This window comes from Agelaius phoeniceus, chromosome 3, assembly GCF_051311805.1.
Source record: "Agelaius phoeniceus isolate bAgePho1 chromosome 3, bAgePho1.hap1, whole genome shotgun sequence".
In the NCBI taxonomy this organism is placed as follows: domain Eukaryota; kingdom Metazoa; phylum Chordata; class Aves; order Passeriformes; family Icteridae; genus Agelaius; species Agelaius phoeniceus.
Window position 1 is genome coordinate 486,024 of NC_135267.1, and position 13,813 is coordinate 499,836.

The 13,813-nt window shown below is 62.1% G+C and overlaps 1 protein-coding gene across 7 annotated transcripts in view; it reads right to left on the reverse strand.

Moving 5' to 3' along the window:
• Positions 1–9,973: 9,973 nt before the first annotated feature.
• The window catches only part of DTNB (dystrobrevin beta), a 158,747-nt gene continuing 154,907 nt past the window's right edge, over positions 9,974–13,813 (reverse strand). For 4 of the 7 annotated variants that reach the window (XM_077176406.1, XM_077176404.1, XM_077176408.1 and 1 more), the window contains 2 exons: positions 13,337–13,370; positions 9,974–10,218 (listed from right to left, as the gene is read on the reverse strand). In XM_077176406.1, the coding sequence (XP_077032521.1) occupies positions 13,366–13,370 (5 nt within the window). In that variant the 3' untranslated portion in view covers positions 9,974–10,218; positions 13,337–13,365. Of the gene's footprint in view, positions 10,279–13,336; positions 13,371–13,813 lie in introns of all 7 variants that reach the window. The other 3 variants (XM_077176407.1, XM_054652987.2, XM_077176405.1) reach the window with 2 other exon arrangements.

The window sequence follows — 13,813 nt, forward strand, 5'->3', positions numbered from 1 at the left end:
GCCCTCGGGGGTGGGTGGGGGGCACAGAGCCCTGGGGGTTCCAGTGGGCACAGACCCACAGCAGCACCCAGGGCTGGGGGGCACAGAGACCCCGGGGTTCCAGATCCACAGAGACCCCAGGATTCCGGATCCACAGGGATCCACAGCAGCATCCGGGCTTGGGGGGCACGGGGGCTCTCTGGGGAGGGGTTTCAGTTCCCTCTGATGGGCCTGGGCGGGCTGGGGAGCAGCAGGAGCAGGGCTGGGCTCCGAGAGACGGGCACTGCCAGGGGAACCCAGCTGGGCACTGCCAGGGGAACCCAAATGGGCACTGCCAGGGGAACCCAGCTGGGCATTGCCAGGGGAACCCAAATGGGCATTGCCAGGGGAACCCAAATGGGCACTGCCTGGAGAGCTGGGCACTGCCAGGGGAACCCAAATGGGCACTGCCAGGGGAACCCAGCTGGGCACTGCCAGGGGAACCCAAATGGGCACTGCCAGGGGAACCCAGCTGGGCACTGCCAGGGGAACCCAAATGGGCACTGCCAGGGGAACCCAGCTGGGCTCGGAGCAGGGGGCTCAGGGCTGGAGTTGGGGAGCTCTGGAAGAGTGGGGGGCTTGGGGGTCTCAGAGGGCTAAAGACTGGGATTACTGGGATTGGGGAGCTCAGGGCTAGGACTGGGGGCTCAGGGGGCTCAGGGCTGGGCTTGGGGAGCTCTGGGAGCTCAGGGCTGGGCATGGGGAGCTTTGGAGGAGGGGGGGGGTTCAGGGCTGGGACTGGGGAGCTCAGGCAGCTCAGGGGGCTCAGGGTTGGCCTTGGGGAGCTCTGCAGACCGTGGGGGCTCAGGGGGCTCAGGGCTGGGCCTGGGGAGCTCCAGAGGCCCCAGAGGAGCCGTGGGCAGCTGCTGCTGCCGCTCCCAGCACCTGGCACAGGTGTTGTTTCAGTCCCCAAAAGCCTGGGTTTGATCCAGGCCCGGCAGGTGCTGAGGATGGGGGGACTTTGGGGGGACCCTCAGAGCACCCAGCACCCCCTGGGCACCCCCTGGGCACCGCTGGGGCTGCCAGGCTGTGCCACAGAGCCTGGCAGGGGCTGGGCTGTGCCAGGAGCGAGTGCAGCCCCGAGAGGGGCCCCTGGGCAGGGCTGCCCTGGCCCTCCCTCCGTGCTGGAAGGCTCCTGGGGCACAGGGGGGCACTGCGGAATAGCGCATTAATTAACAATGCTAATTAACGGCAGCGGGTCCCTGCCGGGACGGGCCCTGCTGGGGATCCCGGCTGGGAAGGGGCAGAGCCCTGGGATTGATCCCAATCACACAGGCTGGGTCCTGCTGGGCTGGGACTGGGATTGACCCCCTGAGCCCGTGGGCTGGCTCCTAACAGGCTGGGATTGAATAAACCCTCAGATCCCATGGGCAGGGACTGGGATTGACCCCCTGAGCCCATGGGCAGGGATTGGGATTGGGATTGGGATTGACCCCCTGAGCCCATGGGCTGGCTCCTAATAGGCTGGGATTAAATAAACCCTCAGATCCCATGGGCAGGGACTGGGATTGACCCCCTGAGCCCATGGACAGGGACTGGGATTTACGCCCTGAGCGCATGGACAAGTCCTGGTGGGCTGGGATTAAACCCTCAAATCCCATGGGCAGGGATTGGGATTTACCCCCAGATCCCATGGGCAGGGATTGGGATTGGGATTGGGATTGGGATTGGGATTTACCCCCTGATCCCATGGATGAGTCCTGGTGTGCTGGGATTAAACCCTCAAATCCCATGGACAGGGTCCTGGTGTGCTGGGATTGGGATTGAGCCCTCAAATCCCATGGGCTGGGACTGGGATTTACCCCCAGATCCCATGGGCAGGGATTGGGATTGGGATTTACCCCCTGAGCCCATGGGCTGGCTCCTAATAGTCTGGGATGAAACCCTCAGATCCCATAGGCAGGGACTGGGATTTACCCCCAGATCCCATGGGCTGGGATTGGGATTGGACAGGGATTGGGATTTACCCCCAGATCCCATGGGCTGAGATTGGGATTGGACAGGGATTGGGATTGGGATTTACCCCCAGATCCCATGGGTTGAGGAACAGCCCCACGCTGGGCTGGGCTGGGCAGAGGAGGAGGAGGTGGAGGAGGAAGAGGAGGAGGAGGGGGAGGATGCCCATGGCTCATCCACCTTCCCCAGCAGGCCCTGCTGTCCCCACGGTGTCCCCACAGTGTCCCCATGTCCCCAGAGCCACCCTGCCCCATAGGGGTGGCAGCTCCATCCCCTGGAGGCTGAGGAGCCCCAGGGTGTCCCCGTGGTGTCCCCATTGTGTCCCTGTGGTGTCCCCATGGTGTCCCCATTGTGTCCCCATGGTGTCCCCATGTCCCCAGGGCCACCGTGCCCCCTGAGCAGCTCAGCCCCAGCGCTGTCACCCTGCCCGTGCAGGACGTGTCCCCTGCTGTCCCCAGGCAGTGTCCCCTGCCACCGCTGCTGCCACCCCCACCCCGGGGTGTCCCTGGGGTCCCCCCTCACTGGGACGCCCCCGGCCCAGCCCTGTCACTGCACCACGGTGACACGGTGACAGCTGCCAGGGCAGGGCAGGGCCCTGGGGTGGGATGGGATTAATTAAGGATTAATTAATCATGGCTGGAGGGCGGCTCCAAATTAAACCGGGCTGGTGACACGGCCTGGGAGCAGCTGGGGAGAGCTGGCGGCACCGTGTGGTGCTGTCACCGTGTGCCAGGGTGGCACTGTGTGCTGGGCAGTGTCACCGTGTGCTGGGGTGGCACCGTGTGCCAGGGTGTCACTGTGTGCTGGGCAGTGTCACCGTGTGCTGGGCAGTGTCACCATGTGCCGGGGTGGCACCGTGTGCTGGGCAGTGTCACCGTGTGCCGGGGTGGCACCGTGTGCCAGGGTGGCACTGTGTGCCAGGGTGTCACTGTGTGCTGGGCAGTGTCACCATGTGCTGGCAGTGTCACCGTGTGCCAGGGTGGCAGCGTGAGCTGGGCAGTGGCACCGTGTGCCAGGATGTCACTGTATGCTGGGCAGTGTCACCCTGTGCTGGCAGTGTCACTGTGTGCCAGGGTGTCACCGTATGCTGGGCAGTGGCACCGTGTGCCGGGCAGTGTCACCATATGCCGGGCAGTGTCACCGTGTGCTGGCAGTGTCACCGTGTGGCAGTGCCACTGTGTGCCAGGGTGTCACCGTGTGCTGGCAGTGTCACCCTGTGCTGGGCAGTGTCACTGTGTGCTGGGCAGTGTCACCCTGTGCTGGCAGTGTCACCATGTGGCAGTGCCACTGTGCGCCAGGGTGGCACTGTGTGCTGGCAGTGTCACCATGTGGCAGTGCCACTGTGTGCCAGGGTGGCACTTCTGTGCCAGGGTGGGGGTGACCTGGCCACCTGTGCCAGGCCCTGAGGTCACGGCTGTGGGGACACGGCTGCCGAGCTGAGCAGTGCCATGGGGCAGTGAGGGTGGCAGCGCTGGTGGCCAAGGGACAGTGACCCTGAGGGATGCAGGAGTGGTGCCACCACGGCCTGAGGGACCCCACAGGGACACAGGTGTGATGCCACCCTCATCGGGGGCACCCCAAGGGACACAGGCATGATGCCACCACGGCTCTGGTGACCAAGGGACACGGCTGTGACGGTCCCATGGCCAGAGGGATCCTGAGAGACGCAGCTGTGGTGGCATCGTGGCCCAGGGCCCCTGAGCTGCTGGCACTGCCACTGCTGGGTGAGGTCACGGTGCCCTGTCCCAGTGCCCTGTCCTGGTGCCAATCCCAGTGCCGTGTCCCCATTCCATGTCCTGGTTCTGTGCCCTGATGCCATGTCCCAGTGCCACTCCCGGTTCCATGTCCCGGTGCCATGTCCCAGTGCCAATCCCAGTACCGCTCCCGGTTCCATGTCCTGGTGCTGTGCCCCGGTGCCACTCCTGGTTCCATGTCCTGGTTCCGTGCCCTGATGCCATGTCCCAGTGCCACTCCCGGTTCCATGTCCTGGTGCCATGTCCCAGTGCCGCTCCTGGTTCCATGTCCTGGTGCCCTGTCCCGGTTCCCTGTCCCGGTGCCACTCCCGGTGCCCTGTCCCGGTGCCACTCCCGGTTCCATGTCCTGGTGCCCTGTCCCGGTTCCCTGTCCCGGTGCCACTCCCGGTGCCCTGTCCTGGTTCCCTGTCCCGGTGCCACTCCCGGTGCCCTGTCCCGGTGCCATTCCCGGTGCCATTCCCGGTGCCCTGTCCCGGTTCCCTGTCCCGGTGCCACTCCCGGTGCCCTGTCCCGGTGCCATTCCCGGTGCCATGTCCCGGTTCCCTGTCCCGGTTCCCTGTCCCGGTGCCACTCCCGGTGCCCTGTCCCGGTGCCACTCCCGGCGTGCTGCTGCCGCTGCCTGTGCCCGGGGAGGCTGAGCAGCTGCGGCGGTGCCCGCTGTCCCCGCTGTCCCCGCTGTCCCCGCTGTCCCCCCCGCCTGACCTGGTTTCCAGCTCCGAGCGCTCCCGGTTATGCAACCGCGGCCGGTTCCTCCCAGCAGAGATGGCCGCGGCCATCCCGGGCACCGCGGGCTCCCCGAAGGGGCTCAGTGTCCCCAGGTGCCACCGGGGCTGCTGCCACCCCTGGCTGTGGGAGCGCTGCTGGCGGCACCGGGGGCAGGTGGCGGGCGGTGCCCTGTCCTTGGGGACACGGCGAGTGTCACTCGGAGCTGCGGTGCGGGCAGGGGTGGGCACAGCCTGGGGCTCCCGCACCTGCGGCCACACCCGCGACACCTGTGCCACCCGTGGGCAGGAGGAGGAGGAGGGGGCTGGGATGAAGGGCAGGGGGGTCAGCAATGAAGGGATCGATCCGGGGGGCGCAGGGAGCAGCCCCGGGATCTGGCGCTGACCCGAGCCCCCGGCCCCGTGTAGGGGGACACGGGGTGCGCAGGGGGTCCCTGAGGACGCTTTGGGGTGCGCAGAGATCCTGGGGTCTCCATGGGGTGTTTGGGGTCCCCGTGGTCTCCCTGGAGTGCTTGAGCTTTTGGGGCTCTCCGTGGGGCACTTGGGTCTTCAGGGTCTCTGTGGGGTTCCTGCAGCCTCCTAGGGGTGCATCAGACCCTGGGGTCTCCGTGCGGTTCCTGGGGTGTCCATGGGGTTCCTGGGGTGTCCATGGGGCTCCTGGGGTCTCCATGGAGCTCCTGGGGTCTCCGCGGGGCTGAGCAGGAGCCGCCCCTCCCCCTGCAGCTGGGAATAATCGGGATTAATTACGGCTCTAATGAGGTGTGAAAGGGTTACGGCCTGCGGGATGAGCACCGGGCGGGGACCCCGGGCCTGGCCGAGCCTGCACAGCCCCCCCGGCCCCGTGCGAGACCCTGACCGTGGGAGGGGGCCCCGGGCTGGGGCCGTGCCCACCCGGACCCCTCCGGCACCGCGGTGGCTTCGTGTCCCCAAAGGGAGCCTGGCAGGGACCCGGCTGGGCTGGGGACAGAGGGGACAGGGCAGGCGGCCCCCAGCGCGGTGCTGGCACGGGTGGGCCCGGGTGGGAGGCGTGGCGGTGTCGCGGCCCTGCTCGGCTCGGGAGGGCTCGGGATCTTCCTCCCAGGATGTTTAACCCAAAAAACCAAAGGAGCTCCGGGCAGGGACACCGGGCCGTGCCAAACCGGGGCTGCGGAGCGCAGGGGACGCCCCCGTGCCCCCGCGGCTTCCCAGGGATGCGGCTCCTGCCGGGATGCGGGAGCGCTGGGGGAGGCTCCGGTGTCGGGCACGGCTGCTGGGGCTGCCGGGGGGTGCCGGGCATCACCCGTGGAGCCGGTACCGGCTGGGACCCGTCTGCGGCCCGGGCCGGGCCGGGTGGGGCTCAGCAGCGGCTCCGTGTCCGGGGCGGCGGCGGTGACACCGAGCCCGGGGAGTGCTGGGGGCTCTGTCACCACCCTGATGTCCCCGAGCCCGGGGTGTCCCCGCAGGCACTGGGGATTCTGTCACCACCCTGATGTCCCCGAGCCCGGGGTGTGCTGGGGGTGTCACCACCCTGATGTCCCCGAGCCCGGGGTGTGCTGGGGGCTCTGTCACCACCCTGATGTCCCCGAGCCCGGGGTGTCCCCGCAGGCTCTGGCGGTTCTGTCACCCCCTCGATGTCCCCGAGGCCGCTCTCCCCGGCCAGATGTGCGGCTGTGCGGGGGGAGGGGGGAGCACATCTGGCAGCTGTGCCGGGCCCGAACACTGCGCGCTCTGTGCGGTGACCGCGGCCATGACCAATGCGGGATCTCCGGCTCCCGCAGCTGCTGCCGGCCCCGAGCAGCGCTTCCCAGGGAAACCTCGCTGCCCTTTGCCATCAAATCCCCGCCTCTGCCACATGGCCAGGGGACAAGGCGCCCCGCAGGGAGGAGATGGAGTTATTGAATATTTGGCGGATGACAGAACGCGGCTCCCCGCTCACGGGCTGCTGCTGCTGCTGCTGCTGGAATCGTTCCCCGCGATTACGGCATCGGCTGCGGCTCGCCAGCCGCTCATGGGGACAGTCCTGGTCCCGGGGACAGTCCTGATCGCTCCCGGGGACAGTCCTGATGCTGGGGATGGTCCTGATCCTGGGGACAGTCCCGATCCTGGGGACAGTCCTGATGCTGGGGACGGTTCTGATCCTGGGGACAGTCCTGATGCTAGGGATAGTCCTGATGCTGGGGACAATGCTGATCCTGGGGAGAGTCCTGATCCTGGGGACAGTCCCGATCCTGAGGACAGTCCTGATCCCGGGGACGGTTCTGATCCTGGGGAGAGTCCTGATCACTCCTGGGGACAGTCCTGATGCTGGGGACAGTCCTGATGCTGGGGACAGTCCCGATCCTGGGGACAGTCCTGATGCTGGGGCTCCCGGGGACAGTCCTGATGCTGGGGACAGCCCTGCTCGTGGGTACAGCCCTGCTCCAGGGACAGTCCCACACTCCCTGTGCCTGCAGGAATAGGGAATGGCAGCAGAGCTTGGTGTCACCCCCAGGGACACCCCGGCTGTGTGGGCACTGCCAAGGCCTGGGGAGCCAGGAGTGGCCACGGCCACCCCTGTCCTTGTGTGTGTCACCCACAGAGCAGCTGGGGTGGGACATGGCTCCTGTCCCCATTCTGTGCCCCGTGGCAATGGGGATGTCCCCGACCTGGCATTAACCCGTCCCCATGGCAATTGGCATGTCACTGTCCTGGCATTGACCTGTCCCTGTGGCAATGGGGATGTCCCTGTCCTGGCATTGACCTGTCCCCATTCCCTGTCCCCATGGCAATGGGGATGTCACTGTCCTGGCATTAACCTGTCCCCATGGCAATGGGGATGTCCCTGTCCTGTCCTGGCATTAACCTGTTCCCATTCCTGTCCCATGGCAGTTGGAATGTCCCTGTCCTGGCATTGACCCAGGGGTGCCAGCACAGGGACAGGGAAACGGCTCTGCCCCGGGGCTGCCCATGGGTAAACACTTTCAGGGGCATTTTCCTTGGGCTGGTTTTGTCAGGTGCATTTTCCTTGGACTGGTTTTATTCAGGTGCATTTTCCTTGGATTGGTTTTATTCAGGAGCATTTTCCTTGGATTGGTTTGGTTTTTTCAGGTGCATTTTCCTTGGGTTGGTTTTTGTCAGGTGCATTTTCCTTGGGTTGTTTTTATTCAGGTGCATTTTCCTTGGGTTTGTTTTTATTCAGGTGCATTTTCCTTGGATTGGTTTAGTTTTTTCAGGTGCATTTTCCTTGGTTTGTTTTTTTTCAGGTGCATTTCCTTGGGTTGGTTTGGTTTTTATTCAGGAACATTTTCCTTGGTTTGTTTTTATTCATGTGCTTTTTCCTTGGATTGGTTTGGTTTTTTTCAGGAGCATTTTCCTTGGGTTGGTTTTTGTCAGGTGCATTTTCCTTGGATTGGGTTGTTTTTATTCAGGAGCATTTTCCTTGGATTGGTTTGGTTTTTATTCAGGTGCATTTTCCTTGGTTTGTTTTTATTCAGGTGCATTTTCCTTGGATTGGTTTGTTTTTTTTTTCAGGTGCATTTTCCTTGGGTGGTTTTTTTTCAGGAGCATTTTCCTTGGTTGGTTTTGCCCCAGGGAACTGCAAGTGGCAATCCTGATCAGGAGGGTGCAGCTGCTGTGAGCCCCATGTCCCTGCCCCAGCCCAGGGGTCAATTAGAAAGGCTTTAATTACCTCCCTCAGTGACACCCTAGGGTGACATCTCACAACAGGGCCCTGGGCACCCCAGTCCTGCTCTCCTCGGTGTCAGGGGTGCTGGGGAGGCCCTGCAGCCTCCCCATCTCCCCAGTCCTGATGGATCCCACCGGGCTTTCCCCACGAGCCCAGTGCCCCAGCTCTGCTGTGCCCCCATCCCTGCCCTGCAGTGCCCACAGGAGGTGATGGGAGACCCCCAGCCCCTCCCAGCCCTGCCTGGGGCACAGACCCTGACCCCCAGGCAGCTCCTGGTGCCGTCCCCACCCCAGCTGGGCCTTCAGGAAAACATCCCCACTTTGTGTGTTGGGCCCACAGCACAGCCAAAGGCGCCGCACGCCCAAATGCAGCAAATTCAGCTGAAAACCCACGGGGAGTGGTCCCTGCCTCTGTCCTGGTCCCCATCTCTCCATTCTCATCCCCATCTCCATCCCCATTCCTGTCTGCATCCCCATCCCTATCTCCATCTCCCATCTCTCTCCCCATCCCTATCCTTGCTCCCATCCACATCCCTCTACTTGTCCCTGTCCCCATCCCTGTTCTTATCCCCATTCCCATCTCTCTCCCCATCCCTGTCCTTGCTCCCATCCCTCTCCTTATCCCCATTCCCATCCCTCTCTCCATCCCTGTCTCTCTCCCATCCCTCTCCTTGTCCCCATTCCCATCCTTGTCTTTATCCCCATTCCCATCTCCATCTCCCATCCTTCTCCCCATCCCTGTCCTGGCTCCCATTCCCATCCCTGTCCTTATCCCCATTCCTGTCTCACTCCCATTCCCCATTCCTCTCCCTGTCCCTGTCCTTGTCCCCATCCCTGTCCCCTTTCCCAGCTGGGGCTGCTCTTCCCTCCAGGTTCTCCTGGCTGCCCTTGCAGCTCCTTCCCAACACTTACACCAAGCCAGGCTGCGGCCACCAGGGTGTTCATTGCCCCTGTCCCTGCTGCAGGGAGGGGGCAGAGCTGGGGGTGCTGGGGGTCTCTGCCATCCCTGCTCCCTTATTTCCCTGAATTCCACCCAAACTGAGCCCAGCTCCTGATGCTGCTGCTCCTCTAGGCCTGGCCCTGCTCCTCCCTCCATCCCTGCTTGGGATGGGACCACCAGAGGTTGGTGACAGCCCCAGCCCTGCATCCCACCACCCACCTGGGAGGCTGTGGCCTCACACCTGGCTCCAGGTAAAGGCTGAACCCCCCAGGTGCCTGCAGGAGCTCCAGGTGTGTTTGTAAATGCTGAATCCCCACTGCAGGAGCTCCAGGTGTATTTTAAAGGCTGAATCCCCACTGCAGGAGCTCCAGGTGTGTTTTAAAGGCTGAATCCCCACTGCAGGAGCTCCAGGCATGTTTTAAAGGCTGAATCCCCATTGCAGGAGCTCCAGGTGTATTTTAAAGGCTGAATCCCCATTGCAGGAGCTCCAGGTGTGTTTGTAAAGGCTGAATCCCCACTGCAGGAGCTCCAGGTGTATTTTAAAGGCTGAATCCCCACTGCAGGAGCTCCAGGTGTGTTTTAAAGGCTGAATCCCCACTGCAGGAGCTCCAGGTGTGTTTTAAAGGCTGAATCCCCACTGCAGGAGCTCCAGGTGTGTTTGTAAAGGCTGAATCCCCACTGCAGGAGCTCCAGGTGTATTTTAAAGGCTGAATCCCCACTGCAGGAGCTCCAGGTGTGTTTTAAAGGCTGAATCCCCACTGCAGGAGCTCCAGGTGGGTTTTAAAGGCTGAACCCCCCGGGTTCTGTGCAGGGGTGACCCTGGGGGCTGCTCCCCTCTGTTCCATGCCCGGGGAGGGACAGAGGCAGGAGCAGTGACCCAGTGGGGGTGACAGTGGTGCTGTTGGGGGACCCTGGAAGGGAGCAGCACACGGAGGCAGCAGCAGTGTCCTTTCAGGTGTTATTTTCGTTTTTTAAGCCTGCCTGAGCGGCTGAGCCGGGTGGGAACACACCGAGGGTGCATGCAATGCCTGAGGGGCAGGAGAGGCCTCGGGACAGCTCCCGGTGCTGGCTCCCGGCGGCTGCAGGTGGTGGAGATCGGTCACAGTTGCACGATGGTGATGGATGGGCTGGAACCGCCTCTTCTGAGGGGGGAGACGTCCCTCGATCGCAGGAGCAACCTCCGAGCCTGCGGCACCGGGAAACCCGTCAGGGTCTGCAGGGATCCTGCAGAGACCCCACAGAAATCCTGCAGAGATCCCACAGAAATCCTGCAGAGATCCCACAGAAATCCTGCTGAGACCCTGCAGAGATCCTGCTGAGACCCCACAGAAATCCTGCAGAGATCCCACAGAAATCCTGCTGAGACCCTGCTGAGACCCCACAGAAATCCTGCAGAGATCCTACAGAAATCCTGCAGAGATCCCACAGAAATCCCGCAGAGACCCTGCAGTGATACCACAGAGATTCCACAGAGATCCCATCCCGCAGAAATCCTGAAGAAATCCCACAGAAAGTCCACAGAAATCCTGCAGAGATCCTGCAGAAATCCCATAGAAATCCCACAGAGATCCTGCCTGGTCCTGGAACCACCAGTGCTGGGAGCTGGGCAGGGAATGGAGCCCCAGGAGGGGCTGAGGGAGCTGGGCAGGGAATGGAGCCCCAGGAGGGGCTGAGGGAGCTGGGCAGGGAATGGAGCCCCAGCAGGGGCTGAGGGAGCTGGGCAGGGGCTCAGCCTGGAGCAAAGGAGGCTCAGGGGGCCCTTGTGGCTCTGCACAAGTCCCTGCCAGGAGGGCACAGCCAGGGGGGTCGGGCTCTGCTCCCAGGGAACAGGGACAGGACAAGGGGAAATGGCCTCAGGCTGGGCCAGGGCAGGCTCAGGGTGGGCACCAGGAGGAATTTCTGCATGGAAAGGGGGCTCAGGCCTTGGCAGGGGCTGCCCAGGGGGGTTTGGGGTGCCCATCCCTGCAGGGCTTTAGCAGCTGTGGGGATGTGGCACTTGGGCACTTTCTGTGTGGGTATTGAAAGTAAAATCCTTGTTCATGGTTTGTGCTGGGCTGAGCTCTCAGGGCCTTGCTGACACTTCTGCCAGGGCCTGGCTTTGGCTTTCCCATACCCAAGGCTGAGGCAGGGATGGCTCTGGATAAGGAGACCAAGCTCTGATCATTCTCCTTTCCTTGCTGGTTAAAGCTCTGAGTGGCTGGAACTGTTCTGCATCCCTGTGGAAGCTCAGGGAAGCTGTTGGACACCAGGAGGAATTTCCCCATGGAAAGGGTGCTCAGGCCTTGGAACTGCTCCTGGAGGTTTGCAGTGCCCATCCCTGGAGGGTTTCAGAGCCCTGTGGCTGTGGCACCTGGGGACAGGGGACAGGGGTGGCCTGGGCAGTGCTGGGGGTGGCTGGGCTCAGTGTCCCAGAGAGCTTTTCCAGCTTTTCCAGCCCCAATGGCCCCTGAGCCCCCTGGCCAAACCCGAGTGTGGCACCACCAGAGTGTCCAGCTGGGCCCAGAACTGCTGCCCTCAGGGCAGGGGCCAGGAACCTCCAGCTCCTGAGGCCAGGGCAGGTCCCCAGGGTGACTCTGCCAGGTCAGGGCTGGGCACAGCCCCTCCAGCAGCAGGCTCAGGAGCACCCTCTGGTCCTGGCACCACACACAGGAGGAACTCGGAACCCCTGAGGTTAGGAAAGACCTCTGGGGTCACCAAGTGCAATCCCCACCTTGTCCCCACCTTGTCCCCTGAGTGACGCCTCCAAACCTCCCTGGGCAGCCCCTGCCAAGGCCTGACCCCCTTTCCATGGGGAAAATGGAAGAGCCACCACGGTGTAAAGGGTTATTTTTGCTTTTCTTTTGTCCTTTCCCATTTTTTCTGTAGGATCCTGGAGCCTGGCTGGTTCCTCTCCCTCCTTTCTCAGGGGTCTCTCATTCACTCTCATTCTCTCGTGTGCTGGAGGCCCCTCTGGGCTCTGGGGAAGGGGAAATTGGGGCTCCTCCTGTCCCCCCCAGCCCTGGGGGTGGCAGGGTCACTCATGTCCCTGTCTCCTTTCAGGGGGTGAGGGAAAGCCTCACTCTGTGGCTGCCCGTGGTGCCTCCCCCTCCAACGCTGCAATTTCACTCCTTCTTGAGTTACCAGATTGTTTCCCAGATCAGGCAGGACTTGAATTTCTAATGCAAAAACTGCCAGAAAGGCTCCTGAGCCTCTCTGGGGCTCTCTCCTTGCACTGCTGGGAGGTGGGGAAAAGGGCAAATCCCCTTTTTGCACTTTGCAGAGGATGTTTGGTGGGAGCTGGTGCTGGGATTATCCCACAAAATCCTGCTCTGGATCCTCCTGGCCCTGGGGGATCAGGGAAGGGTCTCCAAGGCTTTCTCCTGCCCGGTGCCTGCCATCAGCAGGGAGAGGGAGGAGGTCCCAGAGGAAGGTCCCTGCTGTCCCCATGCCCTGCTGTCCCCTCTGCTGCATCCATGGCAGGAGTTTCTGCCTCCTGCCCACGGGGAGTGCTGATGGGCATTGTGGCAAACTTCCAGAGGCTGTGGAAACCCGAGCCTGCTCCTCGCAGCTTTTCAGGTGGGGGAGATAAGGATCTCCCTGGAGACACTGCAGGCTCCAGCCCTGCCCCTCCTGCTCTCCCTGCACCTGTCTGTCTGTCCATCTGTTATGCCTGCTTATTAACTCGGAGCCCTGCCTTTCTCAGGGGCAGACAATGTATTTTGGTCTGTCTGGACAGGGTCCATCACCACGGGCTCCTGTTTCCTCTCCTTACAGAAGGGACCATAAAAGGGGAGAAGGGACAATAAAATGGGAGATAAGGCTGGCAGGGCTGGGGTGATGGTGTTTGCCCACCCTGGGGAGAGCTCAGAGCCCCTGGCAGGGCCTGAAGGGGCTCCAGGAGAGCTGCAGAGGGACTGGGGACAAGGCCTGCAGGGACAGGAGCCAGGGAATGGCTCCCAGTGCCAGAGGACAGGGATGGATGGGATCTTGGGAATGAGGAATTGTGCCCTGGCAGGGTGGGCAGGCCCTGGCCCAGGGTGCCCAGCCTGGATCCCTGGCAGTGCCCAAGGCCAGGCTGGACACTGGCACACCCTGGCACACTGGGAGGTGTCCCTGCCATGGCACTGGATGGGATAGGGTGAGTTTTAGGATCCCTTCCCACCCAACCCATTCCATAATTCTGAGGAAAACATCCTTTTGAGGGGAGGGATGGGCAGGTGGGACCTTCCTGGTGCAGAAACAGGACAAGAGCAGGAGGTGACAGGAGCTCAGGAGGTGACAGGAGCTCAGGAGCTGCTGGAGGTGGGACAGGTGTCCATCCTTACCTGAGCTGCTGTCCAGCCTGTGGTCCCTCCTAACCTGCAAAGAGGGAAGAGCAGGTTAGCACGGGGAGCATTTCCTGCCCCACAAAATGAGGATCTGCCCCCAGCTCTTACTGCTGCAGGGGGACAGAATTCCCTTTATTCCTGCCCCTTTTCTTTCCCCCCTGTGTCACAGACACATTTTATGAAAAATCCTTTCCTTAGGACTTTTCCTCCTGAGAAGCTGAGAGGCCTCAGGAACAAAATGTAACCCATGGTTATCTGCTGTTGTGGGATGCAACAGGTGGATTTGGGATTGGTCCCATGTGGTTGTTTCTAATTAATGGCAAATCACAGCCCAGCTGTCTCAGACTCTGGTCAGTCACAAGCCTTTGTTATCATTCTTTCCTTTTCTATTCTTAGCTTAGACAGCCTTCTGATGAAATCCTTTCTTCTATTCTTTTAGTATAGTTTTAATGTAATATATATCATAAAATAATA